We start from the raw sequence: 21,434 nt of genomic DNA on the forward strand, positions 1-21,434 counted from the left end.
ATAAAGACCTATGGACTTTTTCAGAAATTCACAATTTTTTGATTAAGAAATTATTTTTCTGGCATATGTTATGTAATTGGTTGTATAATGTTGTTTATAATGGTTTGTACAAATAAAAAAAAAATTTCCTTGGAAAAAAAAAAAAAAAAGAAATAATCGAACGCAAAAAAAAAAAAAATTAAAAAAAGAATTAATTTTTTTTTTTTTTTAAATTATAAAAAAAAAAAAAAAAAAAAGAAATAATCGAACGCACCATATGTCACGTGACGGCACGACAGCGAATCACAGCGGAGAGCCGAGGCAGAGTGCGCGTGCCTTGAAGCCAATGAACTCAGTGGAGTTGGTTGAGCACTGAAGTGACGGAAAGGGAGTAGATCCTACTAAACATTAAATAGGAAAACTAGAGGTTAAACTATCGATTCCATCTCGCTGGTATCGATCCGATACAATACCAACTTTAATATCGATTATATAAATACCCCGGATCGATCCGCCCACCCCTAGCTCATTCGCCTCTAGTAAACGTATAACTCGAAACTGAGGTACGTATGGTCCGTATTTTTATCTTGTCATCGTCTTATGGTTTTGCTTAGCGATACAGTGTAGTGCTCTGCGTTTTAGTATATGCACATGTACCCCTGTTAATTGATACTTGTATTAGTTTCGTGTACTTCTTCAATACTTCATTTTTTGATTTTTCGTTTAATTTACTCATTAATTATAACATACATTATTTGTCATTCTGCATGTGTCCATTTATGTATTTTGTTGTTTTAGTTGGCACTTGGTACTGCCACAAAAGTTCTTACTTTTGTCTTGTGGTTAGTGGCGCACATTTAGGAAACGGCAGAATCTGCTTGGATCTAGTGCTGGTTTCAGATCTCCGCTAACCATAACAAAAAAAGTAAGTAATTCGTAAATCCCATTATTAAAATTGTTAGGATATAATCCTATCAGTATAGTATTGATTATACCTACCATTATAGTATCGAACAGAAACTTTTGTGAGTTCGTAACGGCCTTATTTTTCTTTACCTACGGTCACTGTAATGAGAGCGTAAGATAAGAGCTGAATTACTTTGTGATGGTTGACTTCTCCGTCACGTTTTTTTTTTAGGTGGGTTCGAAAGTTATTGTTGTTAACACGGAGTTTCGGTTGCAAGTTAAAGCTGTACAGAGCTGAAAAGAATTTAATTTCTAATTATATTTCATTATGTGTAACGCTTCTGTTATGTTAATAGAAAAGTTTTGTGGTTATTCCAAATATTTTGTATGAGTATGTTATGCACTTCCGTATTGTGCAAGGTGTAGTTCTAAAAAATCTTCTTGGATCTGCATGGAGCTGCATGTTTAATGAGAGGAAGAGTTGTATTGTATTTTTGATCGCTGACTGTTTTTTTTTTTTTTTAATTTTTATTTTCAGAAAACGGCAGCCTCCAAGACTGTCAATGTGTATTCGCTCTGGTCAGAATTTCGCCTGAATGTTAGCCTCTAGGATAGACACCATTATATCAAACACAGTCTCGCCCGATTAAAGGGTATTGTTCCGATAACCACTGAAATCTGCGGAAGTGTAGCAGGTTGAAATTTATGACTACAGTACGTCACCCTTATTTAGTCAGAGCCTCGGGGAAGCGTCCCCAAAACAATACGCTTAAATCACAAATGGAAAGATACATATATAACTTATTAAATAATCAAATTCATACACCATGGGCCTATTCAATAGGCACAAACGTATATGCTAACCCAAGTTAGACTCCAACAGAGCCAACGAGTGAATACATTGCCCACAGTTTGTTCATGAGCATAAAGACATCAGAGTAAAACACAGCACGGATTGAATTGCACTAGTGAATTACACAACAAATCACAGCAACTGGAAGGGTCATGGGCAATCTAGCACCTGGACAATGTATGCAAGCTGCCTAATAAATAACCAAGTAATTAATCTACATACTACAAAAATGAACACAAACAAAGAAAAATAAAAATAGCGTTAGCCAGCCACTGACACTGAACAGCACTAACTGAGCTACCAAGCCAGCTGGCTAAATGGTAAGTGGTACTGCCTCAGATTTAACAAAAAGATTAGAGCAACACCAGGGAGGTTTACAGCCAGATCATTAAAATTATCAACACTTAATAATTAGACCCTAAAGAACAGCAGTTTACCCTACAACTCCCACTGCCAAATTCTGATTTTTCTAGACTGGTGATTCTTACAGGCAACTATTTCTAGTCACTCTGTCTCTATCTCTTGTTTGTAGATCGTAATGTAATTCAACATGCCCCACCATGATGCCCCATGACAATTTCGTGAGCATAACCACGCATAATATTTTTACACGTCAGGACTTTTCCTATGCCTGTGTACACCCTACCGGCTACAAAAGGAAGTGTAAAAACGACCGTATCTGTTTATGTACTCAACTCAGAATACATATGAAATATGTCATACGACATTATATCGTGTTAAAAACAAACATAAGAAATACGAGGCTCTGCACAAAACTCTGGCGGGCATCTTCATTCATGACCAATATGGTGTGCTGTATGGTAATGAGCACAGTGCACCAGGAACGGCGTGACCAGAACAGGCAGAAAAGAGGAAAAGTGCACGTTTGTTTTTTTTACCGGCGGGTTGATATTTTGGGGCGTTTTAAACTGGTGAGTGTAGAATATATTTTGCATCCAAGCATGTCCAGTTTCTTAAAAAGGTTTCCTAAAATAACATTACATATCAGTGTGTTTTCAACTTTGCGGATGGAGCTCGTAGTAACTGCGATTACTTTACTAGTCGATGTCGCGAGGAGGAGAATCCTGGGGGCAGGTGAATCAGTGCTGTAGTATGGGGTGTTGTATGGGGAATTTATTGGTTGATTTTACTGTTGCATTGTATAGAAAGAGGGAGTTCTGTTCTCTTGAGCTTAGCTTTCGGCCATCATGACGCTCACCATCTCAGCACATATCATCAGTGTCTGATGTGTAGCTCCTGGACACAAACACACACACACTGTGCAGCACCGTCTCACAGGGCATCTGTGATGTGTAGCAGCACAGCTGGAGCGAATGAGCCACCCTATCCCAGATATCTTAGGTGACTGACCCAAAAACAGGCCTCAGTGCCTCGGTGTCCCCACATATCCATAGCTCTTTATCGCCTGCCTGTGTGGCATCACATTTATCTCTTGCATTTCTTTCTCAGTCCTCAGTTGTGTTGCATTTGAGCCGATGACTCAATTACCTGGCTGTCCTGATGGGGCGTTGGACACTGCTTATACCGTTCCTCCACCTTATCCTGCATGGTGAGTACTGACTGTGTGTCTGCAGTGACACGATGAAGTTACTGCTTTTTTTCTTAAGTTTTTTGAATAGTGTAAAACCTATTTGATGGATCGGGTATCGGCCATGCGTGACCGATCCACGTCCTATACTTACTTATTTAGTTTTTGGCAATCTCTAAATAGATAGATTTAACAGAAATAGGAACTATTTGTACAATCAATCGCACAACAGCTGTTTTCCATTTTACATGTTTTTTTGCGGCATTCAAATCGAACACTATCGCTGCCCCTCAGTCTTTTTTGCTACTCAGTGGGTGTGAGTACAGTGACTTCCGCCTGCTGTGACGTCTTGTGCATACCCTTCGGAGTACGAGGAGCGTAAGATAAGACGTGACGATCTGGGAGTATTTCACGCTTTTAACAGAAACCAGTAGCACAGCGATTTGCAATCTTTGTAAAAATAAAGTTTTGAGAGGTGGGAATAGCGTTTAATGGACAATCCCACTTGATAAACTGTGCGAGACAAAAAAGCAATGGATGATTTGGGAGTCGCTAACTTGGACTGTTTTGCGAACTCGCTGCAGCTTGTTATACAAGAGGGGCTGCCATCGCAACAAAGTGTAACTGAACTGACATCAATGGGAGAAAACTTGTGTTAAAACTTTAACCATTCGCCACTTGTGTATACTTGCTTTGAAGATATTCATATTGAACTGCAAATGCCTCAAAAACGCTTAAAACAAGATGTACAAACGAGGTGGAACAGTACGTTATATATGTTTGTAGTAGCCTAATTAATTTTTTTTGTGGTATTTTCTTCAATATCATGCAGCCTTATTCAATAGTATAAGAACATGGGGAAAATAAAATGCAGTAAAACAAAATACTGAAACTACAGTTACAAATAGTATTTGTAACCATTCAGGATGTTAAATTGCCAGATGTTCAGTCTGACCTGAGCCCGAATATCTGTCTGTCCTCCCTATAGTGAGCAGCAACTCAGCATTTACTCCTCGGACTGTGGATGTGAAAGGCACTGTTACCCTACCATGTAAAGGGGCTGTAAGCAAGGACACTCCTCCCCAGGAGTATGACGTCAAATGGGTGACTGAGAAAAACATCCTGGTCGCACACTACCAGCAGGGGAAGCTCACAGCGGGAGATTGGTTCAAGGGCAGAGTCAACATCTCCGAGGATGACATCAGGTTTGGAAACTTCTCCCTCAGGATCAGCCCAGTGGAATACAGTGATGGAGATCTTTATGAGTGCCACTGGATGGGAGAACCTCTTGGTGATGTCAGACTAGAGGTTCTTGGTAAGTTTGTGTCGTTATCACTTTGATACATTTTCCTTAGTATTACTAACGAGATGTTTGATGTCTAAGCACATCTCCTGTTTGCATGGGTCTCCCGCTGCTGTCAGAAATGTGGTTTGGTGAAATGCAGCGTTTTGCTATCCTGTCAGAAGTGTCTCTGCTCAGCCACTTCTGTCTCTCTCTCTGTCACTTACAGTGCCCAGAGAGGTACGTGCACGGCTTGGGGAACCTGCCACACTCCCTTGTTATTTCCTGGTGGACAAAATGGAAAATATCAACATTGATACCGCTCACTGGGAAAAAGATGGACTGATCTGTGGGCACTGGAAGAAAGATGGGCAGACTGTCCTGGGCTTTCAGTCTGGGTTGTTCAATAAAAGCTGTGGATGTGATAACAGATGTAGCATGTCAGTAGACAGGTTTAGATTTGGTGACCTGTCTCTGAACATCTCTGAAGTGCGTCATTCAGATCAAGGAACCTATCGATGCTTCAGCACAGAGAAAACTGAGAAAACAATAAAACCTGATGAAATCATCCTCATTACTGAAGGTAGAGTACGCTCTAATACTTTGTTTATATTCAATGGAATATATAAACGGAAGCCAGAGAGAAACAAGCCCCATAAGCTTCAGATAAATCTGCTCAGATTGATAGGTTGCATAACTGTGTAGCTGAATATTATGTGCATTCTACCTGACCACGCATACAGGCTCGCTGGTTGTTTGACAGCACAGACTGCCTTGGCTGCTTTAATGTGAATCATAGTGTCTTTCTTTGTACCCCTGGATGATATTTGGAGTAATTCAGGTGATGGTGCTGTGTTCATCCATGGGTTTAATTCCTGCTAAGCTGACACGTTTCTTCTCCCCTTCAGTCCACTACAGCACCACCTTCCTCCAAAGTGGTCAGTCCCTCTGGCTGCAGCTCTACAGCTCAGAACCAGTGAGGGTTGTGTTCCAGCCCAATGAAAACTCGTCCACTGTACCTGTGTGCACAGTGAAGGGAGAGTCAGCAGACTGTGTGCCTCAATACCAGCACAGAGTGTCCATCCAGAACACAGCTCTCAAACTGGACTCAGTCACGCCCCTTGACAATGGTGTGTACAGAGTCATAGACCACAAGACCAAGAAGAACATCTCTGTCAAGGTCCTTCATACAGACCCTCCAGCTACTGCAGGTTTTTCATTTTCTGTGTTTCTCTTTGAAGGTTTGGTGCAAATAGGCTCCAAAGTATTGTAAACAAACAGAATCAGTGCAAATTTGTGATGTACACAATGGTGCATGGGTCCTTTGTTTCTGCTTTTATTGTTGTTTTGGTCGAAAGTGATCTGTGTTTCAAGGAAGAATTGTGTTACTTTCCACAGGAATCACATGGCGAGGGGTGCTGGTGGTGCTACTGGTGGTGCTACTGGTGGTGGTGCTACTGGTGGTGGTGAAGCCAGTCTCACAGCGCAACATAGCGGAGGACTCTGAGTCTCTGAGAGAGATGGCGTCCCTGGCACCTAGTCAGCCTGTGCAGGAGAATGGAGAAGAGGAGCAGCTGAGAGCCCCCGTCTGCGAGAGCGGAGACACTGAAGACAAGCACGGCCCTCTGCCCTGGAATGATAGCTCTCATTGTGAGAAAGTTTGGGCACCTCAACCTAAAACCCCACCCATGAGCAGTGACACCCCACACTGACTCCCCATGAGAAATCTGAACACACCAAACAGAGAGCAGCCTCAGCTGACCTGCTTACCAGAAGCTGAAGCTCTCTTTTGCCCTTCATATGGTTATTCATACAGAAATGGGACCAGTTTTTAATGAATGCTGAGAGATTACCCAGCCATCATACGAGTATTCCCTCCAAGCGAGCTCCATGGCCCAACTTTCTTATACTCAGCTAAGGAAATTCAGTTTCATTATTAATTAGTGTTATCTAATTAATTTGAGTTTTAAGTGTACGTTTTGCTCGAGATACTTGGAGGGTGGGCGGCGCCCATGTGCTCCACATAAATGTTGCACTGCTGGATAAACAATAATTGGTATTGCTACTTATTTATACTGTGAAATTTTGTATTAAGAGTAGAAGTAGTGTATTATTTAAATCCCCATGAAGAGCCTGAGCCCTTGTTTTAATGGGAGTTATGGGCAGCTGACATATGCTTCCTCGGGATATTCGCAGGCTAGGAGCACCACAGTGGTGAGAGCTGCCCCCCCCCCCCCCCCCGCCGCCTCTGGAGTGGAGTCCTGCCAGTGCTTGACTTGCAAGTGCCTGATAATCCAGCAGATTTCTTCATGCATCCAGAAGCCAAAATATGTGGACCACATCAGGCCCTTCACTGAAATGCTTCCAGTTTGATCTGAAGTGGGCCAGTGCCTTGGTACATACTGTGATATACAGTCTCCGGTTCTTCAGAGACAAAGCCAGTCTGATGGAAGTCGGTGTTACCCAGGGTGTAAACCCACTGTTACAGCCACACTTTCATTGTCTCAGCATTAATATGGAGAGTCTCCAGCCATTCCTGTGGTTTTGTAACTTTCTTAATGTGACGTAGCATTTGAGAAATAAAAGGAAAACTTGTATTAATGCTGGTCTGATTTTGTGACTGGATATTTTGGCCGCACTGCATCACCCTGGACCCAAGCAGAGCAAGAAACAAAATGGTATAAGTTTCAAAGGCCAGGGTGGTGGTGCAGTGGTTAGCACTGTTACCTCACACCTCTGGGACCAGGGTTTGAGTCTCTCTGCCAGGACTGTGTGTTCTCCCTGTGTTATTGTGGGGCTTGCTCAGGATACTCTGATTTGCCCCCCCCCCCATTCCAAAAACATGCTGAGGCTGAATGGAATTACCAAATTGCCCATAAGTGTGTGTGAGTGACTGGTGTGTCAGTACCCTGCCATGGGGTGGTGTCCCATGCTGGGTTGTTCCCTGCCTTGTGCCTGTAGCTCCCAGGATGGGTTCCAGACCCCTGCTACTCTAAGTAGGACAAGCAGGTACAGAAAACAGATGGACAGACAGAAGAATGGAAGGATGGATACCAGTCAGTGTGAGGTGGGGGTTAGGGCTATCACTGCACAGCTAACAGCCCAAGTTGTATGTGTTTCCATGTTTATACTTGGACAGTTAAGGCTCAGGGATACAATGCAATATGGCATCCAGCCATTTCACTGGACCACTTACTGCCCAGTTCCATATATTTAGGTCTTATTTTTTAGTAACTAAAGTAACTAAGTAAGTCTTAGTCTGACTGGGTTGGTGGCCACACAGCTTTGGGCAGGACTGACCTTCTCGATCCCCAGAGGGGGAGACAGGCTGGTGCTGGGGTCAGGGCTTTAGTTCAGTCTCTCAGGTGCTCTGTCATCAGTAAAATGTTGACCCTAATAGCGCACAAATCATTTGTGGCATGTAGCAACTGTAGAAGCATCAGCTGGGCCAAGCCATTAAATATACACCTGTAGACAGATATACAGTGGTACCTCGACCCACGAACAGCCATGTTCATGAACAAATCGGGTTACGAACCAGATGTTCAAAAATTCTTTGTACCGGTTTGCGAACCGTATTTCAGGCTGTGAACACAAAAACATCCCCCAAAAGGGTCCATTGAAAGCGCCCCAAAGAACCACCCGAAACACGAAGAAGTGTACGTTATGCCCAAGAACGGTTGTGGAATGTATAAAAAACTTGATGTAGTTGTAGGTCTTTACTATATCTCTTCAGCGGTCGAATATCTGAAAAAAGAAAAAAATAGAGAGAGAACGTTTCTGTTACAGCGGTACCTTTCAGTGATTGATAAACATGTTTGTCATGGTTTTTAACTGTCACATATCAATACATAAAATTACAGTACTTCATTAATAACATACATTATTAAGTAACTCCTATTTAAGTGTTATATTCTCCATTCATACATAGTGGCAACTGCATATTGTTTGTTTACAGTACAAACAAAGAAATTCATCGCCATACATGATACAACACGTCGCTTCACGAAATGCGCATAAAAAAATTTAAGCATATGAAAATAATGTACAGTAAAATTATAAAAAATTCTGGCACAAAATTAAATTCAACTTGGAAATTGATCACAAAAGTAATGTTTGCTGATGATATATACATTTATTTATATTTTGTGCAGTTGTTGAACTGGTTCAGTGGCAGTGAAAATAAAGTAGGAAATAAGACATGAAGCCTTTCCCTGTGAGATATCTGTACTCAAGCAAAATCTCAAAGCTCAAAACAAAAAGCTCTACTATCCATTGTATTTGAATGAAAATGACAATAAATACTATTACTCAATTCATCAGTCAGAAGTAATGTCTTACAGTTGCATCCCTGACCGCATGGCCAGTCCATCCCTCATTTGGAGAGGACATTGGAGGTTACTCTGGTTTATTGTGGTGTTTTCTGTTTGTTCAAATTAAAACACATAATGGCTATTAGAGGCCACTGGTATTTTGAGAAGCGTCTGGCTGCAGCCGCTCAGAACGTGCACTCTCAGCCATCTGCACGCTCAGCCACAACAGGAAGTGCAGGGGAATCAAGTGCTAACTTAGTTCTTGAGGCCAGTGTGAACGGTATGTTAAGGTTTATTATTTGTATTACTGAATTATATAGTTACAAGTTTATTTATTTCATGTCATATTATTGCAATGTAGTGGAGTTATCTTGTGAATGTCTTCGTTTCCAGCATATAGTGTTCAGTTGTTTGTGTGGTCTAGAATTGAAACATTATATAAATTCAATTAAACTCTCTCTAAATAAAAAGCTGAAAAAACTGTAAAAAGTGATTTATCCACAATATTTGCATAGATTTGTATATAGTACCCTCTACCATGTTTGCTACCCAATTACTTTAGGATATTTAATATTGTGCATTTTGTTTTATTATTGTTCTGCATTGAAAAAGTTTAAATAATAATTAAAGTTATGGCTACGCCGCCCTTATTCCGTCACAGCCTAAGGGAAGCGTCCCCAAAACAATACGTTTAAATCACAAATGGAAAAGTACATAAGGTTTATTAAATAATCAAATCCACAGACCATGGGGCTGCTCAATGGGCATAAACGTATATGCTAAACAAAATTAGACTGCATCATAACCAACGAGTGAATATACTGCCCACAATTTGTTCATGAGCATAAAGACATCAGAGTAAAATACAGCACGGATTACACTAGTGAATTACACAACAAATCACAGCAACTGGAAGGCTCATGGGCAATCTAACACCCGGACAATGTGTGAAAGATGATGCAGGCTGCCTAATAAATAACCAAGTAATCTACATACAACAAAAATGAACACAAACAAAGAAAAAGAAAAAGAAAGTTAGCCAGCCGCTCACACTAAACAGCACTATTTCTAGTCACGCCGTCTCCATCTGTTGTTCGTAGATCGTAATACAATTCAACATCTCCGCCAATGTCCCACCGTCGAGAAGGGTCCAGCTGCAGACGCCTGTAGAGTGGAGCTCCACCGGAAATTCGTCATCTCCACAGGAAACACGTGATCTTGGACGTAAAGTGGAGCTCCGGTTAGGGTTAGGGGTAGGTTTTGTAGTTAAGAAAGATCAAAGGTATATCATAGATATTAATTGTGCAATGACAACATTCAAAACTTTTCCCTTTTTCCTGTTTTTCCCTTTATTTTCAGGTAACCCTAATAGGGTGTTAAGGTTAAAGTTTATTCGCTGTGACACAGAGTTGAGACCACGTGTTTCCTGTGAAGGTGACGTATTTCCGGTGGAGCTCCACTCTACAGGCGTCTGCAGCTGGACCCTTCTCCCTCTTGGGGCTGTCCCACGCCGTGAGCATACCCACATATCAGGACCCCTAGCTGCCTTTCCTATGCCTGTGTGCAACCCACCGGCTACAAAAGGAAGTGTGAAAATGACCGTATCTGTTTATGTAAACTCATAATATATATGAAATATGTCATACGACATAATATTGTGTTAAAAACAAACATTCGAATTATGAGGCCGCCTCCAGCTATCCACAAAACTCTGGAGGGTATTCAGTCATGACCAATAGGGTATGCAGTATGATAATGAGCACAGTGCGCAAGGAAATCCGCAAACGGAAGTGACAGAAAGTGCTCGAAACTCGAAAGTGGAAACAGAGTGGTGTTTGTTTTTGCTGCGGGCTGATATTTTGGGGGCGTTTCGAACTGGTGAGTATAGAATATATTTTGTATCCAAGCACGTCTAGTTTTTTAAAAAGGTTTCCTAAAGTAACATTACATATCAGTGTGTTTTCAACTTTGCGGATGGAGCTCGTAGTAACTGCGATTACTTTACTGATCGATGTCGCGAGGAGGAGAATCGTGAAGGCAAGTGAATCAGTGTAGACTTCACCCGATAGGTAATTAAAAAGTAATAATTCTTGCTACTGACGAGATGCAGTCAGTTTGTGCAAGGGACGAGTTAACGTGAAGGAATTCAGGCTGTGAACTGTTTAGATGGACAGTGGCTTTAATGCGATAATCAACTACCCTGTTAGGGCAGCATCGTGCTTGTTGTGTATGTTTATGTTCAACTATACTGCAAGAGTGCTCATTTACATATACTGTAAATGAAAATAATGACATGCTAATTTTTAAAAAGCTTTTCCGTTTATGTGTAAATTAGCGCATTGGTTTTATGTTGCATTTATTGTTGCACATGGTACTTTCTAAACACAAAATATTACGGCGTCGGGCGGACCGAGGCATCGCTGGAGCAGATAGAGACACGGACACTCGTTTGCCAGGCAGAACACGCTTTTTATTCGCAGTCCTGAAAAGGACTACATCAGGCACCCAATGAGCACCGAACCAATTATACACTGGAAACACAAGGTTGTCAGACGCCGAACTGTAAAATGCATACACGGTGGGGGTTTACGTAAGCTAAATACACACAAGACACGGGTAAACACACGCGCAACAATAAGGAAATGTAACAATTAACATTAATAACAACACAACAAGGGCTGTTTACAACTTGCACGCCGGGCATGTTGGAACATGTGGCCCGCCATTGCTATAATATGCTTTGATTTGATAATCGTCATCTTCAATTTTTATTTTTGATATATTTCATTAATATATGATCAGGGTGGTACCTCCTCTGCCTCATTATGTGCCAGGAAATACCCTGTGGGTCTCGTTATATGTGTGGCAAACATATTGCACTCCCCTTATTTTTGCATTTCTGTTGCCATCATCAGCTGCTTTTTATCGTTTGTATTTCAGACTGTCATGACTTACCACTGCAACTTTCATGGGTCTAACATCAATACAGTCAGATTTCACAGGGGATGCATTCTCTGGCAGATACCTTGAAGATACATCCCACATCCCCATTATTGTATTTGTACTGACCCCAGCTCTCCATGAGACACACAGACAAGATGACAGCAGGCTTAGGGGGGTCATAGCGCAGGGTCAGTGTGCAGCACTCCTGGAGCTGGGGGTTAGGGGCCTTGCTCACGGGCCCACAGACATGTGACTGTTCTGCTGGAAACAGGGAGCGGACTGCTGACCTTCTGATCACAGGCAGAGACTTAGCCTGCGGAGTCACATACCGCCCCCCTCATTTTCATTAAATATAATATTATTATTTAATTTCTCATTTACATTTCAAAATGTGCCTGTTTGCCTGTATTCGAGGCTTCATCTGAAAGGTTGGAGTTTAACTGATATGTGACTGTTTACTGTGATACATTTTTTTATGAAAATGATGCACATACGCAGTGTGAACTTTGGTCAGGACACAGCTCAGCTGGTGGAGATTACATCACAGGGGTGTATCCCAAGGCCCTGAGGAGCATTTTTTTTTATCACTGCAGTATTTTATGCTGTAGGCAGGGCCCCAAGAATGACTTCAGCCTAGGGGCCCCCACCTCTCTAAATTCGGCCCCAAAGTGTCTAGAAACCATGGCTGATAACTGCTTCAGAAATATTCAGGTGAATATACTGTAGCATGGGGTGTTCTCTTTCTTTAGAAGAGAGTTTATTGGTTGATTTTACAGTTGCATTGTACAGAAAGAGGGAGTTCTGTTCTGTTCAGCTTAGCTTTCGGCCATCATGACGCTCACCATCTCAGCACACATCACCAGGGTGTCTGATGTGTAGCTACTGAACACACACACACACACACACACACACACACTGTGCAGCACCGTCTCACAGGGCATCTGTGATGTGTAGCAGCACAGCTGGAGCGAATGAGCCACCCTATCCCAGATATCTTAGGTGACTGACCCAAGAACAGGCCTCAGTGCCTCGGTGTCCCCACATATCCATAGCTCTTCATCATTTGCATGTGAAGCATCACATTTATCTGTTGCATCTCTTTCTCCTTAGCTGTATTTGAGCCAACGACTCAATTACCTGGCTGTCCTGATGGGGCGTTGGAAACTGCTTATCCCGTTCCTCCACCTTATCCTGCATGGTGAGTACTGACTGTGTGTCTGCAATGACACCATGAACTTATTCGCAGACAGCTTGTTCTACAAAGAGCAAGTTGATGGAGGCGTAAAAAGAATTTCCCCATGAGGGACAATAAAGGTTAAATTATTATTATTATTACTTTTTTTCTTAAGTTTTTTGAATAGTGTAAAACCTATTTGACGGATCGGGTATCGGCTATGTGTGACCGATCCACGTCCTATACTTACTTATTTAGTTTTTGGCAATCTCTAAATAGATAGATTTAACAGAAATAGGAGCTATTTGTACAATCAATCGCACAACAGCTCTTTCCCATTTTACATGTTGTTTTGTGGCATTCAAATCGAACACTATCGCTGCCCCTCAGTCTTTTTTGCTACTCAGTGGGTGTGAGTACAGTGACTTCCGCCTGCTGTGACGTCATGCGCATACCCTTCGCAGTACGAGGACCGTAAGATAAGACGTGAGAAGTTTTGAGAGGTGGGAATAGCGTTTAATGAACAATCCCACTTAATAAACTGTGCGAGACAAAAAAGCAATGGATGATTTGGGAGTGGGGAGGCATGGTGGTGCAGTGGTTAGCACTGTTGCCTCACACCTCTGGAACCTGGGTTCAAGTCTCTGTCTGGGTTCCATGTGTGTTGAGTTTGCATGTTCTCCCCATGTCGTCATGGGATAGATGATTTGGGAGTCGCTAACTTGGACTATTTTGCGAACTCGCTGCAGCTTGTGATACAAGAGGGGCTGCTAGCGCAACAAAGTGTAACTGAGCTGACGCCAATGGGAGAAAAATTGTGTTAAAACTTTAACCATTCGCCACTTGTGTATACTTGCTTTGAAGATATTCATATTGAACTGCAAATGCCTCAAAAATGCTTAAAACAAGACATACAAGCGAGGTGGAACAGTACGTTGTTTGTAGTAGCCTAATTAAATATTTTTTGTCATACATTTTTTCCATCTTTATTTACTAGCTTAAAAAAATAATATATAAAGTATAACAAAGTAAAAAGAGCTCTTGTATTGGAATCGGTATCGGCAGTTGTGTATCGGAATCGGATTGGAACTGAAAAAATGTGGATCGGCCCATCCCTTTTTGTAAGGGTGGTCACCATTACAGGTGCTCTGATTAATTGAATCCCAGGATTCTCTTAGTTCTGTTCATTTTAAGAAATATAAGTTAAAATGAATTTAAAAACAATTAAATAATAAGTAGGGCTGCATGATAAATCGTTTCAGTATCATCATTGCAATGTGTGCATCGTCAGTAATCACATCGAAGGACATGCAAAGTCAGGCTAATTAAACCAAGCATGTCATGCTACAGCTTTTTTAGCTGCTTGATACAAAAGGAAAACTCACACGTTTCTCATTTTCCATGACTGATCTACAAGAGAAAACTGATATAATTTACTCCGATTTAAGGGTTCTTGGTTACATGTAGTTTGTTGCTAGCGAGGGACATGCAGCCTTTGCATACACAGCAAATGACCAATCACAATCATTCTTGTTATAGTTGCGCAATGTGCAATATTAATATTGACACTGCATGTTATACACATGCAATTTTCACATCGCAACGATTACGTTAGTCAGCTGGGTTAAGACAGTAAGTTATACTACAGAATTTCCATTCTATCATTCAAAACGAACAAATCTTAGCCAGACTTGCAAGTTTAGCAATTGCTTTAGGGTAATGAAGTATATGTTTTAAAAAAAATCAGTTTAACCTTTACTGCTGCTCCTTCTGCATGAGCTCTGCATGCACTCTTACAGCCAATCATGATCATTTTTGTCCTTGCTGTCGCATTCACTCATAGACAGTGTGGCACATTAGTGATATATTTAACAAAAATGAGTGAGGAGTTGAAAAGCAAACATGAACTGCTCACCAAAAGGCTTTTGCCTTCTGCTCTGAAGGACCATGACAGTATTGCCAAATGAACTCCCTCAAACATTAGCAGTGTGTATTTTTTATTCCAGAGACAATTTTGAGCAAAAGCAAATGTTAGTTGGCACTGCTTTGTGTCTGTTGACCCGGCTTGTGGCAACACCACCAACTTATTTGATACACTATGGGTAAATAAGTTCTATTTGGCTATAGTTTGTTTTGGGTAAATTGGATCTTTTTATATATATAAATATCAATATTAATTGCAAAACTTAAAAATATTGTGGTATTTTCTTCAATATCATGCAGCCCTATTCAATAGTATAAGACCATGGGGAAAATAAAATGCAGTAAAACAAAATACTGAAACTACAGTTACCAATAGTATTTGTAACCATTCAGGATGTTAAATTGCCAGATGTTCAGTCTGATCTGAACTCGAATATCTCTGTCTGTCCTCCCTATAGTGAGCAGCAACTCAGCATTTACTCCTGTAAAAGGCAGTGTGAAAGGCACTGTTACCCTACCATGTAGTGGGGCTGTAAGCAAGGACACTCCTCCCCAGGAGCATGACGTCAAATGGGTGACTGCGAAAAACATCCTGGTCGCACACTACCAGCAGGGGGAGCTCACAGTGGGAGATTTGTTCAAGGACAGAGTCAACATCTCCGAGGATGACATCAGGTTTGGAAACTTCTCCCTCAAAATCAGCCCAGTGGAATACAGTGATGGAGATCTTTATATGTGCTTCTCGAGGGGAGAACATCTTGGTGACGTCAAACTAGAGGTTTTTGGTAAGTTTGTGTCTTTATCACTGGGATACATTTTCCTAAAAATTACTGAAGTGAGGGGTGAGGCTGATGTTTGATGTCTAAGCACATCTCCTGTTTGCACAGGTCTCATGCTGCAGTCAGAAATGTGGTTTGGAGAAAAGCAGCCTTTTGCTATCCTGTCTGGCTGCCAGTGTCTCTGCTCAGCCACTTCTGTCTCTCTTTGTGTCTCTCACAGTGCCCACAGATGTATCTGCACGGCTTGGGGAACCTGCCACTCTCCCTTGTTATGTCCCGGTGGATAAAACGCAAAGGAGCAACACTGATACTGTTCACTGGGAGAAAGATGGACAGACTGTCCTACTCCTTCAGTCTGGGTCATCCAATAAAAGCTCTGGATTTGAGAACAGATATAGCATGTCAGTAGACAAGGTTAGATTTGGTGACCTGTCTCTGACAATCTCTAAAGTGCGTTATTCAGATCAAGGAACCTATCAATGCTTCAGCACAGAGAAAACTGTAAAGCCTGATATAATCAACCTCATTATTGAAGGTAGAGTACACTCTAATACTTTGTTTATATTCAATGGAATAGATAAACGAAAGCCAGAGAGAAACAAGCCCTGTAAGCTTCAGAGAAATTTGCTCAGATTGATAGGTTACGTAACTGGTTTGTTTACTAAAGAGTTAGAGTGTAGCTGTAAATTATGTGCATTCTACCTGACCTCGCGTACAGGCTCACTGGCTATTTGACAGTGTAGACTGCCTTGGCTGCTTTAACGTGAATCATAGTGTCTTTCTTTGTACCGCTGCCTGATATTTGGAGTAATTTGGGTGACAGTCCCGTGTTCGTCCACGGGTGTAATTCCTGCTAAGCTGACACGTTTCTTCTCCCCTTCAGCCCACTACAACAGCACCTCCCTCCAAAGTGGTCAGTCCCTCTGGCTGCAGCTCTACAGCTCAGAACCAGTGAGGGTTGTGTTCCAGCCCAATGAAAACTCGTCCACTGTACCTGTGTGCACAGTGAAGGGAGAGTCAGCAGACTGTGTGCCTCAATACCAGCACAGAGTGTCCATCCAGAACACAGCTCTCAAACTGGACTCAGTCACGCCCCTTGACAATGGTGTGTACAGAGTCATAGACCACAAGACCAACAAGAACATCTCTGTCACTGTCCTTACAGACCCTCCAGCTACTGCAGGTTTTTCATTTTCTGTGTTTCTCTTTGAAGGGTTGGTGCAAATAGGCTCCAAAGTATTGTAAACAAGCAGAAACAGTATAAAAAAAAGCAAAAAAAAAACAAGCAAAATAGCAAATTTGTGATATATATAATGGTGCATGGGTGCTTTGTTTCTGATTTCATTGTTGTTTTGGTCAAAAGTGATTTGTGTTTCAAGGAAGAATTGTGTTACTTTCACAGGAATCACATGGCCAGGGGTGCTGCTGGGGGTGCTGCTGGGGGTTCTGGGGGTTCTGGGGGTCAAGGTGGAGGGGGTGAAGAGATGCTTCCGCCGTCCCCAGATGCAGCCAGTCTCACAGCGCAACATAGCGGAGGACTCTGAGCCCCTGAGACAGAGGTTGTCCCTGGCACCTAGTCAGCCTGTGCAGGAGAATGGAGAAGAGGAGCAGCTGAGAGCCTCCGTCTGCGAGAGCGGAGACACTGAAGACAAGCGCGGCCCTCAGCCTTGGAATGATAGCTCACATTGTAAGAAAGTTTGGGCACCCCCCAACCTAAAACCACACCCATGAGCAGGAGTGACACCCCACACTGAAATCTGAACACAGCAAACACAGAGCAGCCTCAGGTGACCTGCTCACCAGAAGCTGAAGCCCTTCCTTTGCCCTTCGTATGGTTATTCATACAGAAATTGCCCAAATACAAACTGGAACCGGTTTTTAATGAATGCTGAGAGATTACCCAGCCATCGTACAAGTATTCTCTCCAAGCGAGCCTGATGGCCCAACTTTCTTATTCTCACCTAAAGAAATTCAATTTCATTATTAATTAGTGTTATCTAAGTAATTTAGCAGTTTTAAATGTACGTTTTTCTCTAGATACTTGGAGGGTGGGCGGTGCCCCTGTGCCCCCCCCCCATAAATAATGCGCTGCTGGATGATGAAACAGGCCCTTTGGGAGCAGGCCACCAGTGTGCCAAAGCCTTGTCAGTCCTCTTCAAACCAAAAAGGGGGTGTTGTTAAACTTTCCTTTCTAGTGCTTTCTTTTATAAAAATCATTCCTACAATAATTGGTGCTGTTGGATACCTAATCAGTCACCTGCTGGTACATACTGTGATATGCAGCCACAGGTTCTAGAGACAAAGCCAGTCTGAGGGAAGTCAGTGTTACCCAGGGTGTAAACCCACTGTTAGTTACTTTCATTGTCTCAGCATTAATATGTAGAGTCTCTGGCTATTCTTGTGGTTTTGTAACATTTGTCTGATTTTGTGTGTTCTGTACCAGTCATCCAGACATCTAAGATCTTCTGGTCAGTTGTCTCTTATTGTACCCCATACCAAATGTAAAACAAGGGGAGACAGGGCTTTTGCAGCTGTTGCACCACGATTGTGGAACTCCTTACTCCAGCTTATTAAGGAGTCTCCTTCAATTTACCGATTTAAGTCTAGATTAAAGACATATTTTTATTCTCTTGCTTTTTGTGATTGCTGATATTGATGTTTTTTTCTTTTATTTTGTATTTACGTCAGCATCATTAGCTGCATTTTGTTTTACACTTATTTGATTACTTATTGCTAGTAATTTTATTTTTTATGATTGTTTTATGTATAGCACTTTGGTTACAGCACTTCTGCGGTTGTTTTAAATGTTCTATATAAATAAATTGATTATTGACATTCTTAATGTGACGGAGCATTTCAGAAACAAAAGGGAAACTGTTGTATTAATGCTGGTGTGATTTTTATGTGACTGGATATTTTGGCCGCACTGCCTCACCCTGGACCCAAGCAGGGCAAGAAACAAAATGGTATAAGTTTCAAAGGCCAGTGTGGTGGTGCAGTGGTTAGCACTGTTACCTCACACCTCTAGGACCAGGGTTTGAGTCTCTGCCATGACTCTGTGTGTGTGGAGTTTGTGTGTTAAGAACATAAGAACTATACAAACGAGAGGAGGCCATTCGGCCCATCGAGCTCACTTGGGGAGAACTTAACTAATAGCTCAGAGTTGTTAAAATCTTATCTAGCTCTGATTTAAAGGAACCCAAGGATTCAGCTTGCACTACATTATCAGGAAGACTATTCCATACTCTGACTACACGCTGTGTAAAGAAGTGCTTCCTTAAATCCAGTTTGAAATGTTCTCCCGCTAATTTCCACCTATGGCCACGAGTTCTTGTATTTGAACTAATGCTGAAGTAACTATTCGGTTGAACAGCATCCAAACCTGTTAGAATCTTATAGACCTGGATCATGTTCCCCCTCAGTCTCCTTTGCTTGAGGCTGAACAGATTTAGCTCAACTAACCTTTCCTCGTATGACATTCCTCTAAGACCAGGAATCATTCTTGTGGCCCTATGCTGCACCTTTTCTAAGACCGCAATGTCCTTTTTAAGATATGGTGACCAAACCTGCACACAATATTCTAGGTGAGGTCCCTAGACGAGGAGGAGGAGGAATTGTATAATCTTAGCATTACCTCCCTTGACTTAAACTCCACACACCTGGAGATATACCCCAACATCCTATTGGCCTTTTTTATTCCTTCCCTGCACTGGCGAGAATGAAGCATGGAAGCAAAACATTCCTGTGTTATTGTGGGGCTTGCTCAGGATACTCTGATTCCCCCCCCCCACTCCAAAAACATGCTGAGGCTGGAGTTACCAAATTGCCCATAAATGTGTGTGTGTGTGACTGGTGTGTCAGTGCCCTGCCATGGGGTGGTGTCCCATGCTGGGTTGTTCCCTGCCTTGTGCCTGTAGCTCCCAGGATGGGCTCCAGACCCCTGCAACTCTATGTAGGACAAGCAGGTACAGAAAACAGATGGACAGACAGAAGAATAGAAGGATGGATACCAGTCAGTGTGAGGTGGGGGTGAGGGCTATCACTGCACCTACACCGCTGGCACCACACTGCACAGCTAACAGCCACAGTTATGTTTCCATGTTTATACTTGGACAGTTAAGTCTCAGGGATATGAAGGAGCTCTTCTGCAATATGACATCCAGCCATTTCACTGGACAACTTGCTGCCCAATTCCATATATTTAGCTCATTTTCTGACACGCCAAGTTCTCCACTTTGATATTGTTTTATTATCGTTTATATTATTGCATATGTTGTATTATTGTTTAACGTTCAACATTGACCCAAATGTGAAAACAGATTCTGGTTATTGTAAAAATTCAAATCTATGAGAAAAGTTCTCTCTTTAAATTATGACAACAATAGTAATGTGATAACAATGGTCGCTGAAAACGCAGCAGAGGCAGCACTTTGTTTCAATTTAGACAATAAAATCGTAGACCTATAGTTACATGATAAGGACAAAAGTATTAGGGCCTCTATTGGTTTATGTGGACATTTCCTGTGATTACTACGGATGTCCCAATACTTTTTTCCATAGTGTGTATATATTACACAAATACATAATTGTTACGATCTGGCTCAAAACCGTAACAAAAAGGGGAAAAAAAAGAAAATCCAAGAGAAGACACGGGACCCAAGCTTACTAGATAATTAAAGAATTTAATAAGAATAAAAGAGAAAAAAAAGAATGCTACACAACATATATAACACATGGTTGTCAGTAGTGCAGGCATGCAATATGTTCATGTAGTGTAAACTAAATACGGAAACCGAAAATCAAATACAAAACAAAAGCAAAACAAATGGCAACGTGCAGCAGGCGCCTAAGCACGAGCCCCATTTTCCCCAAAACCTAGCCATTTTAAAAGGGAACAAATCAGCTACAGCCTTAACACGCATCAGGTGTAACTGGCTCAGAGTCATGACAATGAAAATTGCCAACACTTGATGACCAATCCACAACCCACACTCAAGGTCGTCACATAATGAATAAGTAGAAATTAGGCACTAACCTACCTTTCCAGTAGTAGTTAATTATTTCGGTACCACATCAGAACCGCGGATTCGAGCCTCAAGCTGGGTGTCTTTTTATTGATTATTTTAATTATACTGTATAAGCGCAATAAAATATATAAGCTTTGTTAAAGGCTAGCAGTTGGGCTGAAATACAGAGACTACGCGTGTCCTCAAGCTGCTAGAAAAAGGTCTGGGAGCTTGGCTGCTTTGATTTCAGAGAAGTATTGGCGTGGCCCTTCGGTTTAGCGGCTTTAATGCCACTCTAACAGGACCACGTCAAACACATCGCTGGCGAAACGTCAGCAGAGTTTTCTCCAAGTTTCCAGTATTGCTTTCTGTTATTAGGTAGCTAATTTCACTGGGAATCCAAAAGAACCTACGGGGGGAAAACACGTGAGGAAGCACTTTTCAGTTTACTGTCTTAAACATAAAACGTCTCAAGGGAAATCTGAAAACGTGTGCGCACAACTGATATTTAGAAGATGAGGAATAGGCCACGTGGGACCGGGCGCCGTGAAAATCACCTGCTATTCCCTGAAAATAACCATGAGAGAAGAAAAACCCCGAACCACAAATCGGAACCATACCAGACCATCCGCAGCCAAGGTTGACGAAGCCAGATCTCTGGAACTAAACATTTGTGAGATTAAAAAAAAAGCCGATTTTGGTCTGTATAAATTAATAGGATGCGGCT

At 41.9% G+C, this 21,434-nt stretch overlaps 2 protein-coding genes across 8 annotated transcripts; both read left to right on the forward strand.

Moving 5' to 3' along the window:
- Positions 1 to 286: 286 nt before the first annotated feature.
- On the forward strand, positions 287 to 7,170 carry LOC111839119 (uncharacterized). 7 transcript variants are annotated; one of them, XM_072707174.1, is made up of 8 exons: positions 287 to 542; positions 827 to 904; positions 1,424 to 3,308; positions 4,276 to 4,602; positions 4,799 to 5,152; positions 5,478 to 5,780; positions 5,968 to 6,219; positions 6,766 to 7,170. In XM_072707174.1, the coding sequence occupies exons 3-8, from the start codon at positions 3,260 to 3,262 to the stop codon at positions 6,768 to 6,770; spliced, it is 1,290 nt and encodes a 429-aa protein (XP_072563275.1). In that variant the 5' UTR covers positions 287 to 542; positions 827 to 904; positions 1,424 to 3,259; the 3' UTR covers positions 6,771 to 7,170. The 7 variants fall into 7 exon arrangements, with proteins under 7 accessions (XP_072563275.1, XP_072563269.1, XP_072563271.1 ...); XM_072707168.1 differs by having other exon boundaries at positions 1,424 to 3,100; positions 3,209 to 3,308; positions 5,968 to 7,170; XM_072707170.1 differs by having other exon boundaries at positions 1,424 to 2,319; positions 3,209 to 3,308; positions 5,968 to 7,170.
- A 3,175-nt stretch (positions 7,171 to 10,345) lies between these two features.
- Positions 10,346 to 18,543, forward strand: LOC111839120 (uncharacterized). The gene is made up of 6 exons (XM_023802755.2): positions 10,346 to 10,760; positions 12,936 to 13,023; positions 15,381 to 15,707; positions 15,922 to 16,236; positions 16,585 to 16,884; positions 17,104 to 18,543. The coding sequence occupies exons 2-6, from the start codon at positions 12,975 to 12,977 to the stop codon at positions 17,430 to 17,432; spliced, it is 1,320 nt and encodes a 439-aa protein (XP_023658523.2). The 5' UTR covers positions 10,346 to 10,760; positions 12,936 to 12,974; the 3' UTR covers positions 17,433 to 18,543.
- The last annotated feature ends 2,891 nt before the right edge of the window (positions 18,544 to 21,434 follow it).

Source organism: Paramormyrops kingsleyae, chromosome 25, assembly GCF_048594095.1.
Source record: "Paramormyrops kingsleyae isolate MSU_618 chromosome 25, PKINGS_0.4, whole genome shotgun sequence".
In the NCBI taxonomy this organism is placed as follows: Eukaryota; Metazoa; Chordata; class Actinopteri; order Osteoglossiformes; family Mormyridae; genus Paramormyrops; species Paramormyrops kingsleyae.

Excerpts from the sequence above, each read along its gene's own strand:
- LOC111839119 (XM_072707167.1), top strand. The coding sequence starts at position 3,260 with ATGGGGCGTTGGACACTGCTTATACCGTTCCTCCACCTTATCCTGCAT. Across the intron at positions 4,603-4,798 it reads TGTCAGACTAGAGGTTCTTG|TGCCCAGAGAGGTACGTGCA; the intron begins GTAAGTTTGTGT and ends TGTCACTTACAG. Across the intron at positions 5,153-5,477 it reads AATCATCCTCATTACTGAAG|TCCACTACAGCACCACCTTC; the intron begins GTAGAGTACGCT and ends TCTCCCCTTCAG.
- LOC111839120 (XM_023802755.2), top strand. The coding sequence starts at position 12,975 with ATGGGGCGTTGGAAACTGCTTATCCCGTTCCTCCACCTTATCCTGCAT. Across the intron at positions 15,708-15,921 it reads CGTCAAACTAGAGGTTTTTG|TGCCCACAGATGTATCTGCA; the intron begins GTAAGTTTGTGT and ends TGTCTCTCACAG. Across the intron at positions 16,237-16,584 it reads AATCAACCTCATTATTGAAG|CCCACTACAACAGCACCTCC; the intron begins GTAGAGTACACT and ends TCTCCCCTTCAG.